Below are 20798 nucleotides of genomic sequence, written 5' to 3' on the forward strand. Positions count from 1 at the left end.
GGAGGGCGGTGGGAAGCGGGCCTCTTTGCCGGGGGCCCTGGTTCCCCCTCCACGTGGGGAGCATAAAGGCGTCCATGGAACTTGGCACCCTCGCTGGTTCTTCCCTCAGGCCACACCCTTGGCTGAAGGGAGCTTCTGGTGTCCACCTCCCCCTCACAACCAGGCATCGCAGCCTCTCCCACTGCCCCCACCCCCTCAGGGGGCAGCCGGGGGCCAGCCCACTGCTGCAGCTCTGGTGGGACTGAGATGCAGAAAGGCCCTGCAAGTTGCCGTGCCACCCGTGCACTGGAGAGATGAGCGCGTCTTTAATTCACGTTTGCCCAAGAGCTGCTTCCTTTCATACAGCGATGAGATCAGCGTGGCTGGGAAGCAGAGCTGGGAATGGGGTCTCTGACCCCACTGGAGGCGACTGACGGGGCAGGAGGGGCGCCTCCTTCTGGCCACCCCACTCCAGGCTTGGGGCCCTGACTTCCCCTGGCGGAGACCAGGCTGGCCAAGGCCCCAGGGCGGGGTCCAGGGCCCTCCGTCCATCTGGACACACAGCCAAGTCCGGCGTGTCCGCTCAGGCCCCTGTGGCCGTGCCCTCAGCAGGGTGGGTGCAGGTCCCCATCAGAAAGCCTCTTGCCTGGTGCCCTCATGGGGGCCCGTACAAGTCGGCCAGCCGGGCAAAGCGGGGCCCCCAGTCCCAGAGGCAGCTGTAGTCCTGGTCCTCGTCCTCCAAGCTGGACAGGATGGAACTCAGTGTCCCCGCCACGGAACCGTCTCCCTCGTAGTCATAGATGAGAGCCGTGTCGTAGGGTGGGACGGTGGGGTCACCGTCCACGGCCTCTAAGCCCTGTGGAGAGGCCTGGGGCTCAGGACCAGCACGCGCCGGCCAAGTGCCCTCCGCCACCGGCTCGGCCGAGGCCTGGCCCCAGGAGACGGATTGGAGGCAAGGTTCTCTCTGGGCTACTCTCCTTCCTTGGCAAGAACCACCACCCCTCTGTCCAGCCCCAGAGCGATGCCTCAGGCTTGTGGGGTCAGGGAACGGGGTACAGGGCACCCCTGGGGCACCTGCCTCGTGGATGAAGTCAGCGATGTCAGAGGGGCTGGTGGGCAGCACACGGGGGGCCTGGGGGTGCGCTCGGCTGAACGGGGCGTCTCTGCGCAGAGAAGGCCGTCCCAGGGGGGCGCCCAGGGCCGCCAGCTCTGCCGGGTGGCGCAGCTGGTCCATGTCGTAGGCATCCTGAGGAGGGATGGAGCGCATGGGGGTGAGCCGCAGCCATCGCGGGTCGAGAGGCGGCTGGCCAGCTGGGGCCCCTGGGGAGCCCCCTCAGCACTTGTAAGCCACCCTGGCCCCCTCACCTGGTCCTCCTCCCCGCCCCCCTGCTCGTCGTAGTTGAGGATGTTGTCCCGAAGGTCGTCCTGCAGCCCGTGCAGAAGCTTCTTGTCACACGACTGCTGCCGGCACCGCGCCAGGAGGGCCACCAGCAGGGCCAGCACTGGGGGGGGGGGTGGGGGGCGGAGGTCGGTGTGGGGCGGGGCCAGGCGGGCGGAGGTCGGTGTGGGGCGGGGCCAGGCGGGCGGGGGCGGGGTGGGGCCAGGCGGGCGGGGCCAGGCGGGGCTGCCAGGTGGCGCGGGGCGGGGCAGGGATGTGCAGGCGCGGGCACTCACAGAGCAGCAGGATGACACTGGCCAGCATGATGACCAGGGCGCCCAGGCTGATGCCCGCGCCACCCGCCCGCAGCGCAGCGGCCCCCGGCAGGCAGGCGCCGTCCAGGCCACAGCGGCACACGGTCACGTTCAGGGCCTGCTCACGCCGCTGGGGCGGCTGTCCGGAGTCCTGCAGCAGCAGGCTGAGGCGGTGCAGCCCCTCCGGGACCCGGAGCCTCGGCCGCAGGCGCGCGTGGCTCACTGCGGAGGGTGCTGGCGGTCAGCAGGGGCAGGGGGCGGCCACGCCCCTCCGCGCCTGTGCTTCCGCGGCAGCCGGCTGGGTGGGGATCCTGAGAGGCTAGGCCTCGGTTCCCCACCCGACCCCTGTGTACGATAACTGATCCCTGTGGGCCTGAGGATGCAGTGCACTGAGGTGGGAACCAGTGGGGACCTGCCCCCGGCTCGGGACGCCCAGGGGCGTGGGGCGAGCTCACCGTTAACCTGGCTGAGGCTCCAGTTCCGGGCCAGCTCTGGGAGCCTGGGGCTCAGCTGGAAGTGGAAGGGGGCCCCGTGGGGGGGCAGGTCCTCATCCGTGGCCCCCAAGAGAAGACCGGAGCCCTGGTCTGGCGTGCTGCACAGGCTGCCCCACGGTGGGGACAGTTCAGGGGCGTGGTCGTTGACCTCCAGGATCTCAACGGACAGGGTCCCTGTGGCCGTGCTGGGTGGGGAGGCTGCAAGCAGGAGAGGCCTGGTGGGCCCCTTGCCCCTGCAGAGCCCCACCCACCCCTGAAGTCTGCTCGGTGGAGCGCCCGCTCTCAGCCCTTGGGCGGCAGCAGGGGCCCCGGCCAGGGTCAGAGAGCCCTGGAACCGGGGCCGAGCTCCACACTCACCATCATCTCGGGCCAGGATGATGGCCCTGTACCAGCCGTCCTTGAGGAAGGGGGATGCAGGGCTGAGCACGCGCTGGGTCTGGACCCGGCCGGTGGCCCCGTCCACTTGCAGCCAGTCTTCGGGGTCATAGTCCTTGGAGTAGCTGTTGGCGAGGAGGGGAGGAGGGCACAGGGTGGCCCTGAGCCGGAGCCGGACCCCCCCCCCCGAGGTGTGGTCACGTGTAGACGCGCACACACGCACACATACACAGGCCTTTAAGGATAGTCCTTCCACAGCCCTAAGCTGGTATTTTCCATCCCAATCAACAGATGAAAAAACTGAGGCTCGGGGAGGGCAGGTGAGCCGCCCAGCGCCCCGTGGCCACTGAGTGACAGCCAGGATTCAACAGTGGGCACCGTGTTGACAGACACGGGTACATAGGGCCAGGGCAGGGGGTGAAATCCAAGACAGTAACAGCCAGTCCTATGGGAGCAACGGCTCCCTGGAACGGACAGGGCCCGATGCTCAGAGGCTAGCCAACACAGACTGGCCGTGTCAGTGTGCGCCAGATGCAGCCCAGTCCTGCCTACAGGACGAGGTCATGTGAACACATACACCACGCACGCATGCACGCACGGTACTTGAGAGCCCCTGGGCTCTTGGTGATGCACACAGATGAGCCCTCTGCCCTCTGACCAGGGCGCTGATGGGAACCCTCTGGGCACAGGGCTCAGTACCCTTAGCTGTGCCTCCACCCCGGCTGGGAGGTGGAGTGGGGCTGTGAGTTCCCCCTGCTCACCCCGGGGCCCCCACCTGAGCCTCTGCGGCTGCTGTGTGTCAGGGTCTCGGGCAGAGAAGGTGGCCACGGGGGTTCCTGGGGCCGCCCCCTCGGCCAGGCTGGTCCGCAGTGGGTTCTCCTGGAACACGGGCGCCTCGTTGACGTCCCGCACCTGCACGCGGACCCTGGCCTGGCCCCGCGCGGCCCTGGGGGCAGCTGCCTGCAGGGGAGCCTCGTTCTGCGCTGCCACTTTGAGGTCATACCGCTCCCGGCTCTCAAAGTCCAGGGGCTGTAGGGGAAGCAGGGCGGCCGCCTGTCAGGGCTCCGGACCCCTCCCCCCCATTCAGGGAACCCAGAGGCAGCTGCGGGCTGGAGAGGCCTCTTCTGGTCTGTCCTCAGAGCCCCTTCTTTCCCTCTGCTTAAAGCCTCGGAAAAACAAAAATCATGCAGGACAAAAAGGCACAAAAAATAATGTAAAAATGACGGCTACTCATCACGCAAACATATTTGTTGGGTGTTGTGAGGTCAGTTTCCCGTCCCCTGGCCGGGCATCCTTCTCAATGCCTCAAGCAGACACTCACCTGGGTCTTGCTAAGAAGGTATTTGGTGGACGTGGTTGAACTGACCTGTACAATCAGCTGACTTTAAATAAAGAAGATGGTCCTGGAGAACCTGGGTGGGTCTCATCTGTGGGTGAGAGTCTCTGAGAGCAAACCTGAGGTTGCCCTGGGGAAGAAGGGATCCCACCTCCAGATGCAGCCTCAGCTCCTGACTTTGCAGCCTGTCGCAGCCCTGCAGACTCCGCACTCGCCAGCCGCCTGCACGACGGCCAGCGTGAGCCAGTCTCCGGCAATAAAGCTCTTCCTCTGTTGAGAGCTCATCTGCATCTCTCTGCACGTGTATGCACGTGTGTGTATGCACGGGTGTATGTGTGCACCTGTGTGCGCAGGTGTGCGCCCATGTGTGTGTGCACACGTATCTCCTGCTGGTTTTGCCTCTGGTCTCAGGTTGGCCAACACGTGAGGTCTGTATTTGTGCATGCTGGTCACATACTTTAAGTGGCAAGACACTGGAAGTAACAAGTGGGCTTGCCCCCCCCTTCCAGCCCCGTCCCCCTGTGGTCAGCGTGGCCCGAGCCCACAGTCCTAGCGTTCTTGGTCCCCTTGGCTCCCCTCCTAAGGATGCACAGAGGGTCCAAACGGGGTCCCAGGGTGTGAGGAGAGGCACCCTCCGCAGCTCACCTTCACCACAGACAGCACGCCCTCGTTGGTCCTGGGGTCGGTGCGGATGGCGAACTGCCCGTCAGGGTCGCCCTCCAGGATGGTGAACCTGGCCACCCAGTTGGGGGAGCCGGGCAGGTCCCGGTCCTCTACCTCAAGCCGCCCCACGTCCACTCCGCTGACGGCCTCCGTGGCCTCCAGGAAGAACTGTGGGAACTCGGCCCCGTTACCCACGGGTAGGCGGGGGACGGTCCCCTGCGGGGTCACCCTCCCACTGCCCACCCATGAGGAGTCCAGGGCACCAGGAGCCCCCTCCCAGTCTCGGCCATGTGCTGGGCACATCTTCCCCGGAGGGCAGGGCCGCCGCTCCCTCCCACCCAGGAAGGCTTGGGGACAGGTCACACCCCAGGGTCTTGGGGGCTTCCCCCCAGGGCCCTCCAGCTCCTGACACGCTCACAGCCCCCCCATGCTGGCCTCCGGCAGGGTATCCTGCACAATCCACACAGGATGCCTCCTCTGAGCACCTAGCCTCCCACCCACCAGAAGCCCCAGGATGGGGGGGAGGTCAGCCCTGAGCAGCGGCCGGTGGAGGTGAGGACGGTGGCAGCACCTGATCCCTGGTGAACTCGGGGGCGTTGTCATTGACATCCTCCAGTGTGATGATGGCCGAGGCAGTGGCGGTGAGGCCATCTCCAGACATGTCCGCCACCTGCAGGGTCAGATTGTACACGGCGACCACCTAGGAGCACAGTGACACGGGGTCAGGAGAGCAGGGCGGGGCTGGTCAGCCACCTTAGGGCCTGAGGGCAGGGCAGGCAGACCCCAGGAGGCTCCAGCACCTGCCCTGCTCCCAAGCTCTGGGGCAAAACAGGCTGCCTAGCCTCTCAGGGTCCGACGGCACCACTGTGGACCCCAGACTCTGCCCCAGCCTGTGAGTGGGCAGGAGGTCAGTTGCCGAGTCGGATAAGCACTTATGGGGCACCTGCTGCACTGGGGTGTGAGGTCCCTGCCCGGGGGAGCCAGGTGCAGCTGCGAGAGAGGGGACAGAGATCAACTAACGCAGCGAGTGGCCCTGGGGAAACCAAGGAGGGCTTCCTGGAGGTGAGGTGCCAATGCCACACAGAAGCCCGGCAGCCAGGGGCCCCACAGGGGAAGAGCGGGCACGGCCGGCCGGAGGGCGACTGTTTCTCTGCAGCATGCGTGGTCGCTGTGGGCCCACCCCAGGCCGAGGAGCCCTACTGCTCTGCAGGCAACAGGGTGGGGGAGGTCTCTGGCAGAAAACACGCTGAGGGCCCCTCACACCGTCTCTGGACCGAACCGCACAACCACCCGCGGGGCAGGTCTGCCGGAGCCCAGGGCCACGGAGAGTGTCCGCGGCACTCGGACCCCTCGTCTGGGGGCTGCCCTGCCTCAGCTGTCAGGGTGCGGCTGCGTGGCCTCACCTCGCGGTCCAGGCCCACTTGCACCGTGCGGATCTCCCCCGTGTACGGGTCGATGCTGAAGAGCTGGGGGCCGCCCTGCTGCAGAATGGAGTATCGCAGGGCCGCGTTGTCCGTCTCCGGGTCGTCCTCATCCGTGGCCTCAGCCCTGGTCACGTAGGTGCCTGGGAAAGGCGGGGACGTGGGGGTGACACCTATGGGTGCCAGGGCGCGTCGCCCGCTCCCCTGCGGCCCGCCGCACCACGTCCAGGCCCCCGATCAGCCTTGCACGTGCAAGCGTCCCGGCGTCCTGGCTCGTGTCGCTTGTGGGGATGAGGTCGGGTGTCCGGTGCACACAGCTGACACCTGTCTCCTACAGAACCCCGAGACAGACCAGGCGAGCCCACTGGGGAATCAGCCCCAGGCGGAGCGAAGCGGCGCCCAGGGCCGCACCTGCGCTCTGGGGCAAACAAGGCCCTGAATCTCTGGAGAGAAGGGCCTCCGCAGGGGTCCTGGAGGCGCCTCAGCACCTGTGCCCACCTGTTTTCTGGAGCAATTCAGGTCTGACCACCCCTCCCCCCACCGGCCCAGATCAGGTGTACTAAAAGTCATCCCGGTGAGGTGGACCAGCCTCGGGCCACCTGAGGAGCTGGCACCCCCCCCCCACCTGTGACTGGGCTCATCCCAGCCCCTCCTGGGCCCTGACGGGTCAGCTGAGTGTCATGCTGGTGTCTGATGAACGGTAGTGACCCGGCCACTGACCCAGCCTTAGAAAGTGGGAAGCTACCTTAGCAGGTAACTCCTGGCATGATGCTGGACCCCAGGCTAAAGCCAAAAAGAATGTTTAGAATAGGCACCCTGCCACGGGGGTGCAGGCGAGCGCTTCCAAAAGCACCTGCCAGGCTCTCTATGACTGAGCAAGTGTGCAAACTACTGGGGCGACTGGAGACCGGCTTCTCGCCATCAGAGAAGAGGACCCAAAAGGAACCCTGCAGAGCTGGATCGGAAGCGGAGGTGCCAGAGAGGACTCGTGACTTGTGATGAAGGTAGAGAGACATGTGAACACAGCTGTCAGAGAGCACGCGCACACACACGCACGTCTGTATACATGTGAGCTTATTTCCCAGCGCCGGCTGCTGACAGGGCCTGGGCCAGTTTGATGAGCTTCTGATCGGCCATATCTGGGACGATCTGAGCTTCAAAACAACGGTGCAAAGAATCATAACCCATTGAATGAAGGAAGACTCCATAAGTGCAGACAGATACATGTGAACAAAACACATACGAGACAGGCTGGGACCTGAGACCCTTTGCTGCAGGGCTTGCGCCTGGACACACGTCTCCTTGAGCTCCAGAATACAAAGAAACTACAAGGGACTAAAAATAACGATGTACGTGGCAGTTAGAGCAAATTCTGGACGAGATACAAAGAGACTAAAAAGCCCAACTGCCACTTCTGAAGAGCAAAAACGGGCCGGGAGCAAAAGCAGGGTACTGGTGCGCGCCCCGTGCGCACACCCCACCTAAGGTGGTGCCTGTGGGTGTGCAGCTTTCCCAGCACCATTTGCGGAGGAGACGGCCCTCTCCACGTTGATTGGTCCTGGCATCCTGTGTAAAATCACCTGCCCGTGGATGTGAGGTTTATTCTTGGGCTCTCTATTCGCTTCCACTGGTCTATGGTCTATGTGTCTGTCTTGAAGGCAGCTGCACACTCATTACTGTACCTTTGGAGAAAGTTTTGAAATCAGGAAGTGTGTCCGCCAGCTTTGTTCTTTTCCAGGATGGTTTTGGCTATTCAGGGTCCCTTGAGATTTTATAGGAATTTTAGAATGAGTTTTCTGTTTACGGCAGACCACCTAAGCCACCCCTCCGGCCTGACCCCTGGACACACCCCTACCCTCACCCCATATAAGGAACAAGCTCGCTCCCCCTCAGGAGCAAGCTAGCAAGGGAACCTGTTTCTTGTTCTCACTCCCCACTGCTGCAGCAGGGGCCCCAATAAAGCCTTGCCTGAATTTCTTGTCTGGCCTTTGATCGATTTCTATTGATTAAGGAGGCCAAAAACCCTGGTGGGTAACACATACACACATATATTCATAAATAGGGGTACTGAAAGTCCTATCATATAATAGAAAGCAAAGTGATGACGAAGAAGAAACAATGAATTAGAACAACACCTGATGCAGGCAAGAGCCGCCAGGGATGCTAATGCTGCTGGGTGGCAGCTTGAGGGGTAGCAGGATACCTGCACAGTCTCAAAGGGTCTCCCACAAGACACCTATTAATTACAAAGGGAAAAGGAGAAAAACCGGAGTGCAGAAGCCTGGCGGACACCCCCTGAACTATAGACCAAATCGGCATCTCCAGGAACGGGATGTGCATGCCTCCTGAGGGGGCTCCAGCCACACAGACCCACACAATCATCACAACAACTGCCTAATGCCTCAGGATGTCAGTGTCGTGACCAAGGAGGTGAAAGACTTTCACAATGAAAACTACAGAAGATCAGTGAAAGAAATTGAGAAAACACAAATAAATGGACAGACCATGTTCATGGCTTGGAAGACTTGTTGCTAACATGTCAGTACCACCCAGAGCGACCTACAGATTCAGTGCAATCCCTATCAAAATCTTAAGGACAGTTTCTTTATATAAACAGAAAAATCATTCTAAAATTCCTATAAGATCTCAAGGGACCCTGAATAGCCAAAACAATCCTGGAAAACAACAAAGCTGGAGGACACGCTTCCTGATCTCAAAACTTTCTGAAAAAAGTACAGCAATCAGTGTGCACCTGCCCTCAAGATAGACACATAGACCAATGGAACCGAAGAGAGAGCCCAAGAATAAACCTCACATCCACGGGCAGGTGATTTTACACAGGATGCCAGGACCATTCAACGTGGAGAGGGCCGTCTCCTCAGCAAATGGTGCTGGGAAAGACATCCACATGCAGAAGGATGGAGCTGGACCCGTAATTATTTAACAGCACATACAAAAATCAACTCAAAGTGGATCAAACCTAAGTGTACAACGTAAAACTACGAAACTCTTAGAAGAAAACATAGGGCAAAAGCTTCATGACACTGGTAATGTCACGAAGGTAATGATTTCTTGGATATGACACCGAAGGCACAGGCAACAACAACAAAAATAGACAAACCCGACTTCATGAACATTTAAAAATGCATCAAGAGACACTATCAACAGAGTAAACAGACAACCCACGAAATGGGAGAAAATATTTGCAAATCATATATCTGATAAGGGATTAATATCCAGGATATATAGAGAACCCGTAAAACTCAACCACAAAAAAAACCCAACAAACAACTCAATTCAAAAATGGGCAAGGGACTTGAACAGTCTTTTCTCCAAAGAAGATATACAAGTGGTCAATATGCACATAAACAAACGCTCAACATGACTAATCATTAGGGAAATGCAGATGAGAACCACGAGATACCCCCTCACACCCATTAGGATGGCTGCTAACAACAATAAAACAAAACAAAACAAAAAGCAACAGCCACTGGTGAGGATGTGGAGAAACTGGGACCCTCCTACACTGTTGGTGGGGATGTAAAATGGTGCAGCCATTGTGGAAAACACCATGGAGGATCCTCAAAAAATTAAAAATAGGGACTTCCCTGGTGGCACAGTGGTTAAGAACCCACCTGCCAATGCAGGGGACACGGGTTCGAGCCCTGGTCGGGGAAGATCCCACATGCCACAGAGCAACTAAGCCCGTGCACCACAACTACTGAGCCCACGAGCCACAACTACTGAAGCCTGTGCACCTAGAGCCCGTGCTCCACAACAAGAGAAGCCACCGCAACGAGAAGCCCGCACACTACAACGAAGAGTAGCCCCCACTCGCCGCAACTAGAGAAAGCCTCCGTGCAGCAACAAAGACCGAATGCAGCCAAAAATAAATAAATAAATAAATTTATTTTAAAAAATTAAAAATAGAACTACCATTTGATCTAGCGGCCCCACTTCTGGGTACATACCCAAAGGAGTTGAAAGCAGGGTCTCAAAGACATATTTGTACCCCCACGTTCACTGCGGCACTATTCACAACAGCTAAAAAGTGAAAGCAACCCAAGGGTCCACTGAAGAATAAACAGATAAACAAAATGTGGTACAAACAGCCAATAGAGTATTAGTCAGCCTTGAAAAGGAAGGTGATTCTGACACGGGCTCCCACATTGATGAGCCCTGAGGACAGGATGATCAGTGAAATCAGCCAGACACAGGAGGACAAATACTATGATTCCACTCATACGCAGTCAAATCGTAGAGACAAGAAGTAGACAGTGCATGCCAGGCGCTGGAGGGGGAAATGGGGAGTTAGTGTTTAATGCGGACAGAGTTTCAGTTTGGGCAAATGAGAAAATTCTATGGATGCTGGTGGTGGTTGCACAACGATGTGAATGGGCTTAAAACCACCGACCCGTACACTTAAAAATGGTTAAGATGTTAAATTTTGTTATATGTATTGTGCCACAATAAAATTTGGCAAAACAAAAGTCAGTGTCATGAACACCTAGCGGCTGAGGACCCGTCCCCAGTGAGGGGGCGTGAGCAGGTGGGGGCCTCAGTCCTGCCACCACGACGAGAACGAAAGGGAATCAAGATCACACCTGTGTGAGCCCATCAGATGCTGACGCAGAGGCGACCTGACACCCCCGAGTCCAGGCTGTGACCCCCCAGGAGGTCACACATTGGGGCTCCCCTGGTGGAGCAGGTGCAGCGACCCCATGGAAGCAGGAAGAGGGGCCAAGATTGGCACAGCTGCTGGCGGTCCCTGGGTGCCCACACGGGGGTCTGTGCCCTTTCCCAGGCGCCCACTGACTGCTCCCGGGGAAGGCGGGGCGGAAGGAGACCCGGGAGGGCCCCTCGGCTCAGGCCACAGGGTGGCCCAGGTGTGGGGAAGGCCACTGGTGGTCCACAATCACAGGGTGAGGGTGGGGCTGCTGGGCTGGAGGGATGGCGCTTCGCCTTTGGGGGAGGAGCAGGGACCCCGAAGGAGCCCCACCGCAGGGGCTCAGGGACCACCTACGACCGAGACCGCCCACCCCCCAGTACCCCAGGAGCCCTGCCAGGTAGCACACAAGGGTTGTCACCCTGCTAAGGGCCCCTCTGCATGCAGGGCTGTGCTGCCGTGGCGGGAACGCAGAGAGGCCCCCGGGAGCTGAGCTCAAGCAGTGGCAGAGGCTAGGCCCGTCCCCTCTCCCCACAGTGGGCCGGCCCCCACCTCTCCTGTGCTCTTACACACAGAGCAAGAGGGAAAAACTCCACCTCAGTGATTAAACAGCCAACAGAACCAGATGTACGGCCAGCCAGACACTTGGGCTTTTATCTGACAGAACTGAAGCAACCACCCTCCGTGTGCAAAAGGCCCTAAAGGAAAAGGTGGACGGCATGCAGGAACAGACAAGGCTCAGACACGAGGCAGGGACTGGACAGAGGCAGGACCTCCTTTGCTGTAAAAGGCTTGACTGGGCAGCTGAAGCTGAACAGGCGTGCAAGTGAGACGTCACTATGTGCTAGCGTTAACCCCCTGACTCTGAAGTTACACCGAGTGACTGGTGTGCTCTGAAGGCCTCCGGTCTGCCACCAGCCTGGGATCTGACCAGAGCCCCGGGGACCAGGTGGCGAGGGGAGGAGCAGATCGCTGTCTGGAATGTCTGTCCTGCCTGGAACAGAATCAGGCCAGCAAGTCTGCCCTGTGAGGACGCAGAAGGGACAGAGGGTCAGCGCTTTCTGCCCTCAGTGTAGAATTCATAAGCAGTGAGAGGCAGTGACTGATAATGGGCAGGGGGGTCGCCTCTCGGGGACGAAGGAGACAGAGGTGTTGGCTGCACAGCACTGTGAATGTTCTAAATGCCACTGGAAAGTTCGCTTCAAAGTGGTTAATTTTATGTTATGTGAATGTCACCTCTATTTAGAAGGAGGAGGGGGGAGGAGGGGGAGGGGAGAGCCACAGAAACCACCGGAGCTTTGCCATCCAGGAATCCTCTCTGAACTCTGGAAGATTTGGGGGTTGACATGTATATTGCAATGGGAAGAGGCTTGAGTCGACTTGTGGAAATTCCCTCCGTCCTGGAGACTGTTTACGTGTTTTTAGACTCTCTGAAGGACCTCTGAAGCTCTTGCTGAAGGGAAACCCTGGACTTCTGACCTACCCAGCGCCCTTCGCGAAGCTCCCTCCCCCACGGGAACCCACCCGGCTCACCTGGGACGGCGCCCTCCAGCACCTGGCCAGTGAACACCTCCTGCCTGAAGACGGGCCGGTTGTCGTTCTGGTCCACAACCACAATCTCCAGGTCCGTGGGCTCCTCCAGGGTGGACCCCCCCAGGTCCAGAGCGAAGGCCCTGAGCTGGTCAAGCAGAGGGCAGGGGCTGGCACTGTGGCCCCCACGAGGGCAAGAGTGGCAGTGAGCGCAGACTCTGTGTCCTGCCGGAAACAGGTGAGAAGCGGCACGGGGACGGGGCAGTGCCGGGCAGGTGGGACTTCCCTCAAGGGGAGCCTGGGTTCTCCCAGCAGGCAGGGCGGCCACCACGCTCCCCCTCTTGCCGTGGCCACCAGGAAGCCCACAGCTATGTTTCGAGCTGACTGAAGCAATGCTCTCCCTAGCGCTCCTGGTCCCTCTCCCTTTTTCTTTGAACAGTTTCGGCTGCTTTTGAAGTTTCCTTTCCTCTCCGCACGTGAAATTTTAACTTCAACCATCTCCTGTCCCTTTGGAGAACAGACTTGGTACAACTTCCAGGGCAAACACACCCTCTAACTCTCTGTGTAAGGGAACCAAGAGCTGGTTCTCAAAGTCTGAGGGAGACTCAGGGCACATGAAAGGCAAAGGCTGAAGCCCCCTCCCCCGGGGGAATTTTGAACAACATCTTAGGGAGGCCAGGCTGGGGGGCTGATCATCTGTCTGTAGGGGACTCAGGCGAGTTCCAGGCTCCCCTCCTCGGCCCCTTGCTCACCCCCGCCCCGCTGCCCTTTCTCTCAGACCCGACGATCCCAAGGCCTCCAATGGGCAGATCCCATCCCACCTCCCCTGCCACCCCACCCTGACAGTCACGGGGCAGCTGCCACTGGGGGTGGCCAGTTCCATGGGATTCCTCACGGCACCCCGTCCTCACCACACATAGCAGGCTCGGGGGAGAACCGGCCACACCAGTGTCTGGTGTTGCTTTCCTGGGAAGGCTGCCGCCCACCCTGATGCTGGCTGTCCAGGCCTCCTGGGCAGGACCCAGTGTTCAGTCGGCTCACGCACCTGCCGAATGAGCCTGTGATCCTGAACACCTGCTTCCCTGGGCAGCCGGTCCCAAACCCCACCCCGGCCCCCCAATTAAGGATGCTGGGTTTTGCTGGTGGAGGTGTGGCAATGGCCCGAGAGGGTAGGGGCGGGGCGGGGAGGGGCGGGGAGGGGCGGGGAGGGGAGGGGAGGGGCGGGGAGGGGCGGGGAGGGGCGGGGAGGGGAGGGGAGGGGAGGGGAGGGGAGGGGAGGGGAGGGGAGGGGAGGGGCCCACCCTGAAGCGGTCTGTCTTCTCACGGTCCAGCATGGCATTCAGGGACACCTTCCCTGTGAACTTGTCTATGGAGAAGACCCCCCGGGGCTCCTCGTCCACGCCAGGCCCCTGGATGCTGTAGATGATGCTGCCCAGCTGCTGCTTGTCCGACTTGATCTGTGGGGCAGGTAAAGGGCTGGGGAGGTGCCCCAGGGGAGAGGTCTCCCCTCTCTGCAGCCCTCGGCCCCTCCCCCAGCTGGGATGGGGTCACGCAGCCTGTGGCCCCAGGGGTGTCCCCGTCCTAAAGCACACGGCTTTGGGGCCCCTCTCAGCCCCTCACCTGCACCAGGGGGAAGGGCAGGCGCTTGTGGTTCTCGGACACACTGATGGGAGGGATGACCCAGGCTCTCCGCACGCGGCCCGGTGCCGGCACCCGGCGCCAGGGGTACAGGGTATGGGGCCTCCTTAGCCCAGGGACCCCCACTGACAGGCACAGGCTCTGCAACAAAGAAAAACCTCCGTCACCACCACAGCAGCGCCCAGAGCTCCCCCACCGGGGCCAGGACGTCTCCTCCCTGACTGCCAAGCCCTCCGTTGTGTGGCCCGGGGAGGTTCGGGCACCAGGACTTGGGGGGCATGGGGTGCTCAGGGGGACAGAAGGCAGCCTGGCTCCCAGGAGCCTGCGGCTGGGAGGCGAGGCCCGGGGGGAAGGTGGGTTGAAGAGGAAGGACAGCTGGGCTGGGCTGGGGGCAGTGGGGGGGAACACGCGGCCATCCCAGGCCTCCTCGTGACTTGAACTCTTGAGGGCTGGTCGAGGTTGACCAGGCCAACGCTTTTGTCCTAAGAGGCCCAGAGAGGGGGGCCACCTGGGGGGCCAGAGCGCCCACCCCTCCCGCACCCAGGGCAGCTGTTCACACGGCAGGTCTCCTCTGCCAGGCTGGGGAGGGGGACACTCCACACACCTCTGGGAATCAGGCGGTGGGGCTGTCTGTCCCAGGGCTGCTTTGTGCAAATGAAACGTAGCTGAGCTCCCAGCTCCCCTCCCCCTGCGGCAGCTGCCCGTGGGGTTGGGACGGGCCAGCCCCGCCGCCTCTGCCTCTAGGGACCGGCGGGGTGGGGCGTGTGCAGCTGTGCGGCTGAGGGGCCGGCGGGGAGGACGGGGCAGCTGGAGCGTTCTGGACTCTCGCAGCCACCCCGATCCCCCAGAGCCCATCCCCAGCCTTTGCTGTTTTTCTCCCAGAACCGTGGAACCAGGTGTGACCGTCTCACCAACACTTTAGTACCTGGAACCCGGGACGCTCTCTCCGGCTCCGCACGCCCAGAGGACAGGGGTGTCCTGTGTGCAATGTCCCCGAAGCCCAGCGCTCGGGGCCTGTGGGGCTGCAGAGGCAGGACGAAGTGCGGGGCAGCCGTGTCCCCGCGACGCTACCCCACAGGCAGGGCCAGGGATATGCACCCCCTGCCCTGCCACCACCCGCTGAGCTCTGGGCTCAGCACTGAGGCTAGTCAGGAACCTGGCAGGGGGCAAGGCGCCCGCGGTGCCGAAACCCTCCCCAGACCCACTGTCAGCTCGTCCCCCCCCACCCCTCAGACGGGGAAACTGAGGCGCAAAGAAAGCCACCTGGCGGGGTGAGAGCAGAGCTGGCAGCAGCCCCAACAAACACCCAGAGTCTCCTGGGATAGCCCTGGTTTAAACACGTGGTCTCCGTATCCCGCGCCTTGATCGGGCAGTGGCTGGTCTAAGTGTGGGCTCAGGCACTGTGGCCGGCTGGGCGTGGAGGCACTGGGGGCCCTCTGTGCTCCCCGAGTCATGAGTGGGGCCGACGCTGGGGCACCCTTGGAGGGCACAGAGCCTGGCTGGACTTGGATAAGGGCTGTCAGGGCCCAGGGCGGGGGCAGGGATGCTACTGGGACCCAGCTCGGCTTGGCTATAGGAGAATGTGAGCAACGCGCCTTCCACGGCTGTTATGACCCCCCCCCAATCCCCCTGCGTTTGCAGCTGCCCCCTGCCCAGCCCCCCTCCAAATCCAAGGCAGGGCGGCGGCGGGAGATGCAGGGGAGCTGCTCCTGCCAGGCCCTTCCCCAGCTCTCTGTGCTGCGGGATTGGCCCTGGGCCCTTTGGGAGGGGGCTTCCTCCCCCTCCCACGGCCCTTCCCCTCCTCAACCCCTCGACCCCACCCCCGGCCGCCCGGTCCCCCGACTTCTGCTGAGGTTTCCATCCCTTTCCCCGTCGCGGTCGGTAGAGGGACCGGGCCTGGGCTGGTGGCCTCAGGGAAGGGGGGCATGGTGACTGGTGAGTGGGGGGACTTGGGGGGCAGGGGAGGGAGGAGATGCCCCTCAGCCAGGAGGCTGCTCTTCTGGGCAACCTCTGGCCTGTGCCCCCCTGCATGGCCTCCCTGTTCTGCCCCCCTGGGTCCCTGTACACTTTGCTGACAGAACTGCACTGACATCCAAACTAAAGTCAGCCTCCCTGGGGGGCCCCGGGCCACCTCCCCGGTTCCCAGTCCTCGTCCTGCCACCGCACTTGAAATGCCAGGGGCCTGGGGTCCAGGTAGCCGCACACCCGGCTCAGAGAAAGGGCCCCAAGCTCCCCGTGGCCCGACAGATGGCAGCACTGCCGCCAAGCCTCCCGGGCAGCTGGCTTCTCACCAAGACGGCCCAGCACAGGCCAGCGTGGTGTTCCCGCCAAGCGGAGACCTGCCGGCCTTTGTCACAGGCTCGGGGGTGATAGCGTCTGTTTCCTGGGCATCTTGGGGCAGCAGCTCCCTTGCCCCCTCCCCCCGCCCCTCCCCCCGCCCCTCTCAGCCCCCAGGGAGCGGCAGGGGCGGCAGCCACAGGTCCACCAGCACCGAACCTCCATCGCAGGGAGCGTTTCCGTGCTGCCCGGTGACACAGAGGCACCGCCCTGACCTCAGCAGGGGGGGAGGGACAGCCTGCAGGGGCTCCCGGGCCTCAGGCTCTTGGAGGGGCACTGGGGGACACACTTTGCCCTGTCCGTACCTGGGCCGGCCCCTCCACCCCTGCAGCCCCCCACCGAGCCTCCGGCTGCCCGCCCCCTGCCAGCAGCTTTGCTGACACTCCAGGACGCCCACCGGCTCGGCACAGGGCATGTGGCCGGGGCGGAGTCTGGGAGTCCTGGACCCCAGACTCTCCACGGCCCAAGGTCACGAGGTCAGCAGAAGCCGCAGAGCCTTGGCAGGGGCCCCTCGCCCAGATCAGAGGCTGCAGTAGGCGGGGTGGCCAGACTGGGCTAAAGCCGACTTCCGGCTCTCGGGACGCTTCTCAGTTTGTCCTTTGTCCTCCCGCCAGCCCCTTCCCAGAAGATGCAGGTGGCCGGGGAAGGCCTGGGAATCACAGGACATTGGAGCCGGGACGAAGCCACGTGCACAGAGCCGCGGATGTTGAGCGCACATGGCTCGCAAACGCTGTCACCCTCACTGCCCCCGCACCACACAGAACCAGCGGGCATCAAGGACCCACTTCTCCCAGTGGGTGCCCGGTGGCACCCCCATGCTCACCCTCCACTGCTCCCTTAGCCAAGAGCCTGAGAGAACAGCCTGGAAGCCCTAGAGACGCCGGGCCACTGCTCCCTCGCTGTGGGCCCAGCCCCGGCCCCCAGCCCCACGGCTGCCGAGTAAGAGAGCTCCCCGTCTGGTTCGGAGCTCGTGGGGCCCAGCTGCGTGGTGAATACCCTACAAACCCACTGCAGGGGCAGGAGTGGCCTCACCCACCCCAGACCCAGGCAAGGGCCAGGGTGGGTGACACTGTCTAGCTGCAGGCCACGGTGGGCAAGGCCCTGAGCCCGAGAGCAGCTGGCCACCTTCTCCCGAGATGCTTCCTTCCGGATGCCTCTCTGGCCTCTGGGCAGTTCCTGTCCCCTGGGATCTGTGATGGCGCCTCCTCCCCTTCAGGCCCCCGCAGTGGGGCTGGGCTACTTCACCACCAGCTGGGGCTTCCAGACTTGACTCATCATGAGAACCAGCAAAGGTCAGTAAAAAATATGGATTCCACCAGTTTACCCCAGGCCTACTGAGTTAGAACTCCCAGGGGGTCCCGGAGCCCCCAAGTGATTCTTGGGAACATCTGGGAATCAAGGCAGGCGCAGGGCTGAGAGGCGGGACTTGAGGGTCACACAGCCCTGACCTGGCTCCCACCCCACCCCTCGGAGGCTCTGCGTGTGGGGTGGTTCTGGGGCGCACGGTGGATGCACCCCACCATCAACTGTTCAGAAGCGATCAAGTGCCTGAGCCCTGGAGGGAATGCCTGCCGCCCTTGCCCTCTGCAGGGGTCTGTCCTGCCTGGGGGCCTGGGGGCAGCCCGCAGAGCTCTCTGCTTCTCTCCACCAGCCCTCGGTGGGTTCGGAACAAAGAATTACGAGGCACGGCACCGTCTCCTGGGAAGAAAGCTGATCGCTCACCTGCCCTGGGTAGAGATGCTGGTGACCAGGGCGGCCAGGGGGACAGCGAGGAGAGCCTGCTTCAGCTCCTGGCACTACGGCCTCTAGTGGCCCCTGTGAGTGGCAGGCAGGAGACCCGTGTGCATCTTGGTTGACTGAAGGGTGAGCATCTTCCATCTCCCTGCAATCGGGCAACGCTTACACAACTCGGAGGCCGCCACGGCTGGGGGAGGGGCTCTGGGGCTCTGCTGAGCCCCGTGGCCTCTGGGAGGAAGCCTGAGCCACACTCCTGGGGGCTTTGCAAACCGTGAAGACCCCCTGAGGCAACGGGAAAGTCCTGGAACAGGACGGTCCCCACGGCAGACACGCATGGTCTTCTCCAGAACAGACAGGGGAGTCAGCCCCACATCGGTGTGACAGTAACCGGGGCCGCGGAGGGGAGCCAGATCGGGGCGCTGTTCTCTCAAGGTGGGCAGGACAGCCGGGAGCATGGTGCCTGCCCCAGTCGGCGGGGGTGGCGGGGGGAGGCTGGAGAAAACAGCTGTCCCTTCGCCTCGCCATCCTCGTCCCTCCTCTGAAGCCCGCAACAGCTGGAGGGGGGCTCAGGGGAGAACCGCAGGGGCCCCTCTGGGCCAGGCAGACAGCTGCGTCCATTCCTGGCACGCCTGATGCCTGCCGGGCCATCCAGCAACAGGGTGGCCTGGATTCCAGCGGGGGTGGGGAAGGGGCTCAGGCCTGGGGAGCTTGTGGGGCCTCTCCCTCAGCCCAAGCAAACCCCACCCACGTTCCCCCAGGCTCCAGGCCTCCCACCTGCTTCCTGGAATCTGAGGGACCCAGGCCCCGGAAGTGATGTTGGAGGGGTGTCCCCGCACGTGAGTGCACGGGCAGCGACGTGGCTCAGTGGAGCCGGACGCAGGCTTGGGGCCCCTTCCAGCAGCACGTGGGTCTGCCATCTGGGCCCCCCACCCCCAGGCAGGGTGGGGTCCCAGTGTAGGCCCAGCTACTGGGGACACCGTGGGGCACAGGTGAGGGGCCGATAGAGGCCAGTTCCGAAAAGACACACGCTAAGCCCCCTGCCTGAGATTTCAGGGGACACAAGGGAGGGGTGAGCCTCGCCCGAGGCCACCAAGCAGAAGACGGGCCTGTGCGGAGTCTGGTCAACAGGCCCCCACCCCAGGGGCCCACCCGAGACAGCCCTGCTGGGGGGCTCCTGGAGGTGGAGGAAGGTGTGTCCGGGAAGCGGCCGCAGGACCCGTGTGTCTGGACAGGAGAGGACAAAAGTCTGAAAGCTGAGCTGGATGGGGGGAGGGCCATGCGAGGTCCTGACGAAGACATATGTCAGCCAGTCCCGACGTCGCTCCCCTCACACCGGAGCTAATTCGAGCCGCGGGGAGTGCGGGAACATGAGTGGCCAAGCCCGTTGGCTGGTCCCCCAGCGCCACCAGAATTCCCGCAGTCCCCAGCTGTCTGGGAGCGGGCGCATTGGGCATGACCCTGGGGGAGGGGAGAGGCATCTGAGAGGGATCTACTCCCCTCCCCCACAGCAGAGTCCCCCTGGGGCCTGGTCAAAGGATGACACCCCCAGACCCAGGAGTGGGCCTCCGAGGACATGCCACGTGATGCGGGGCAGGGGCAGGAATAGTGGGGGCGTTACAGGCTGGAGCCTTCTGGAGCACATGGGGGAATCCAGGCCCTGGGGTGGGGGCAGAGAGCCCGCTGCCCCGGGTGGGCTCCCAGCAGCAGGCCGACGGGCACAGGCCGTGGGCAGCCAGGCTGTGCCGGGCCAGGGTGACCACAGCCTCGCTCTGGGTCAGCTGGACATGGCAGTGGGGAGCGGCCGGCACCGTCTCCATGGGGGTCAGTGAAGGCCCAGAGGCAGGGGTGTGGGTAGCTGGGGTGGGGGGCGGAGGCCAGCTGCTCGAGGGGCCGGCTGGCGGCACCTAGTCAGCTGCCAGGGGCTGAAACCCGAGCTGGCGAGCCGGAGCTGGGGGCGCTGCGGGAGTGCGGGGGGACGCTCACCAGCGTCCGGCGCTGCGTGATGGGTCTGGAAGTGTAACAGTGAGTGATGATTCGTGGGCGCAGGGCAACGCCTGTGCTCATCCCCCGTCAGGTGTAAGAGGCCTGAGGCCATCCTCCTGGCCCTCACCAGTGACCCCGGCTCAGCCCGGTCCCCCGAAGCCCATAGACCACTTGAGGCCACACGCTCCACTCCTGGCTCCAGCCTAGCGCCTGCCCAGAAGCCAAGGGCCGAGAGGACGTGGTCCCACCCACCCAGGGGTGCCCGTGTGGCGGCCTGTGTTTCCTGCCGCCTGTCCTGCTTCCACCAGGGAGACCAGGGCCCAGGGGGAGGTGCGGAGGGCAGCCGCTGTGCGTGCTGGGCACAGGGCTCCCCAGGGAGAGGGGGTTTCTGGAGGGCAGAGCCCACAGCTGCCCCTGCCGGCCGGACACACGGGGGCTCGGACTCCACCCAACTAGACTAAGGAGAATCACCTGCCAGCTCACGGGGGGTCCCTAGGGACCAGGCCTCCAGGCTTTCCCAGGTGGGGGTGCTCCTGCCGCCCCCTCTCCCTCGCCTCCCGCAAGACTGAACACTCCCAGACCCCAGCAGGGCTGAGGGGCGCACCTCCGGAGTGAGGGCCCGCCTTCTGGGTGCTCTCCTGGCCGTCCCCGAACTTGGCTCCCCGTCCGGTCCAGCGGAGGCGGTTGCACTCCCCCCTGGACAGGGCTGCCCCACGCAGAACCCTCGGCTCTCGGGCCAGGGGCTGAAACCCGAGCTGGCGAGCCGGAGCTGGGGGGCTGCGGGAGTGAGGGGGGACGCTCACCAGGCGGCCAGAGCCAGTGGTCCCGAGGCCGGGACGCCCCACTCTAAGACGCCGGCGCTCAGTGCAGGGGCCAGAGACCCCCGGGCAGCGCCCGTGCCTTACCTGGGCCAGCAGCCCGAGGGCGAGGAGGAGCGCGGCGTCCAT

At 62.8% G+C, this 20798-nt stretch overlaps 1 protein-coding gene across 1 annotated transcript; it reads right to left on the reverse strand.

The window, feature by feature from the left end:
- Positions 1-588: 588 nt before the first annotated feature.
- On the reverse strand, positions 589-20798 carry CDH15 (cadherin 15). The gene is made up of 14 exons (XM_061173504.1): positions 20757-20798; positions 13777-13935; positions 13458-13613; positions 12160-12304; positions 5943-6103; positions 5111-5239; positions 4522-4707; positions 3316-3569; positions 2523-2665; positions 2127-2363; positions 1654-1893; positions 1345-1481; positions 1058-1225; positions 589-835 (listed from the first exon to the last, which is right to left on the reverse strand). The coding sequence occupies exons 1-14, from the start codon at positions 20796-20798 to the stop codon at positions 635-637; spliced, it is 2358 nt and encodes a 785-aa protein (XP_061029487.1). The 3' UTR covers positions 589-634.

Source organism: Eubalaena glacialis, chromosome 18, assembly GCF_028564815.1.
Source record: "Eubalaena glacialis isolate mEubGla1 chromosome 18, mEubGla1.1.hap2.+ XY, whole genome shotgun sequence".
Taxonomy (NCBI): Eukaryota; Metazoa; Chordata; class Mammalia; order Artiodactyla; family Balaenidae; genus Eubalaena; species Eubalaena glacialis.

Bases quoted from the DNA above. Each gene is read 5' to 3' on its own strand.
- CDH15 (XM_061173504.1), bottom strand. From the start codon at position 20,798: ATGGACGCCGCGCTCCTCCTCGCCCTCGGGCTGCTGGCCCAG. The intron at 13,936-20,756 runs GTAAGGCACGGG...TCTTTGTTGCAG, and splicing joins CCCTCGGGCTGCTGGCCCAG to AGCCTGTGCCTGTCAGTGGG. The intron at 2,666-3,315 runs GTGGGGGCCCCG...CCTCGCCAACAG, and splicing joins CAGCAGCCGCAGAGGCTCAG to CTACTCCAAGGACTATGACC.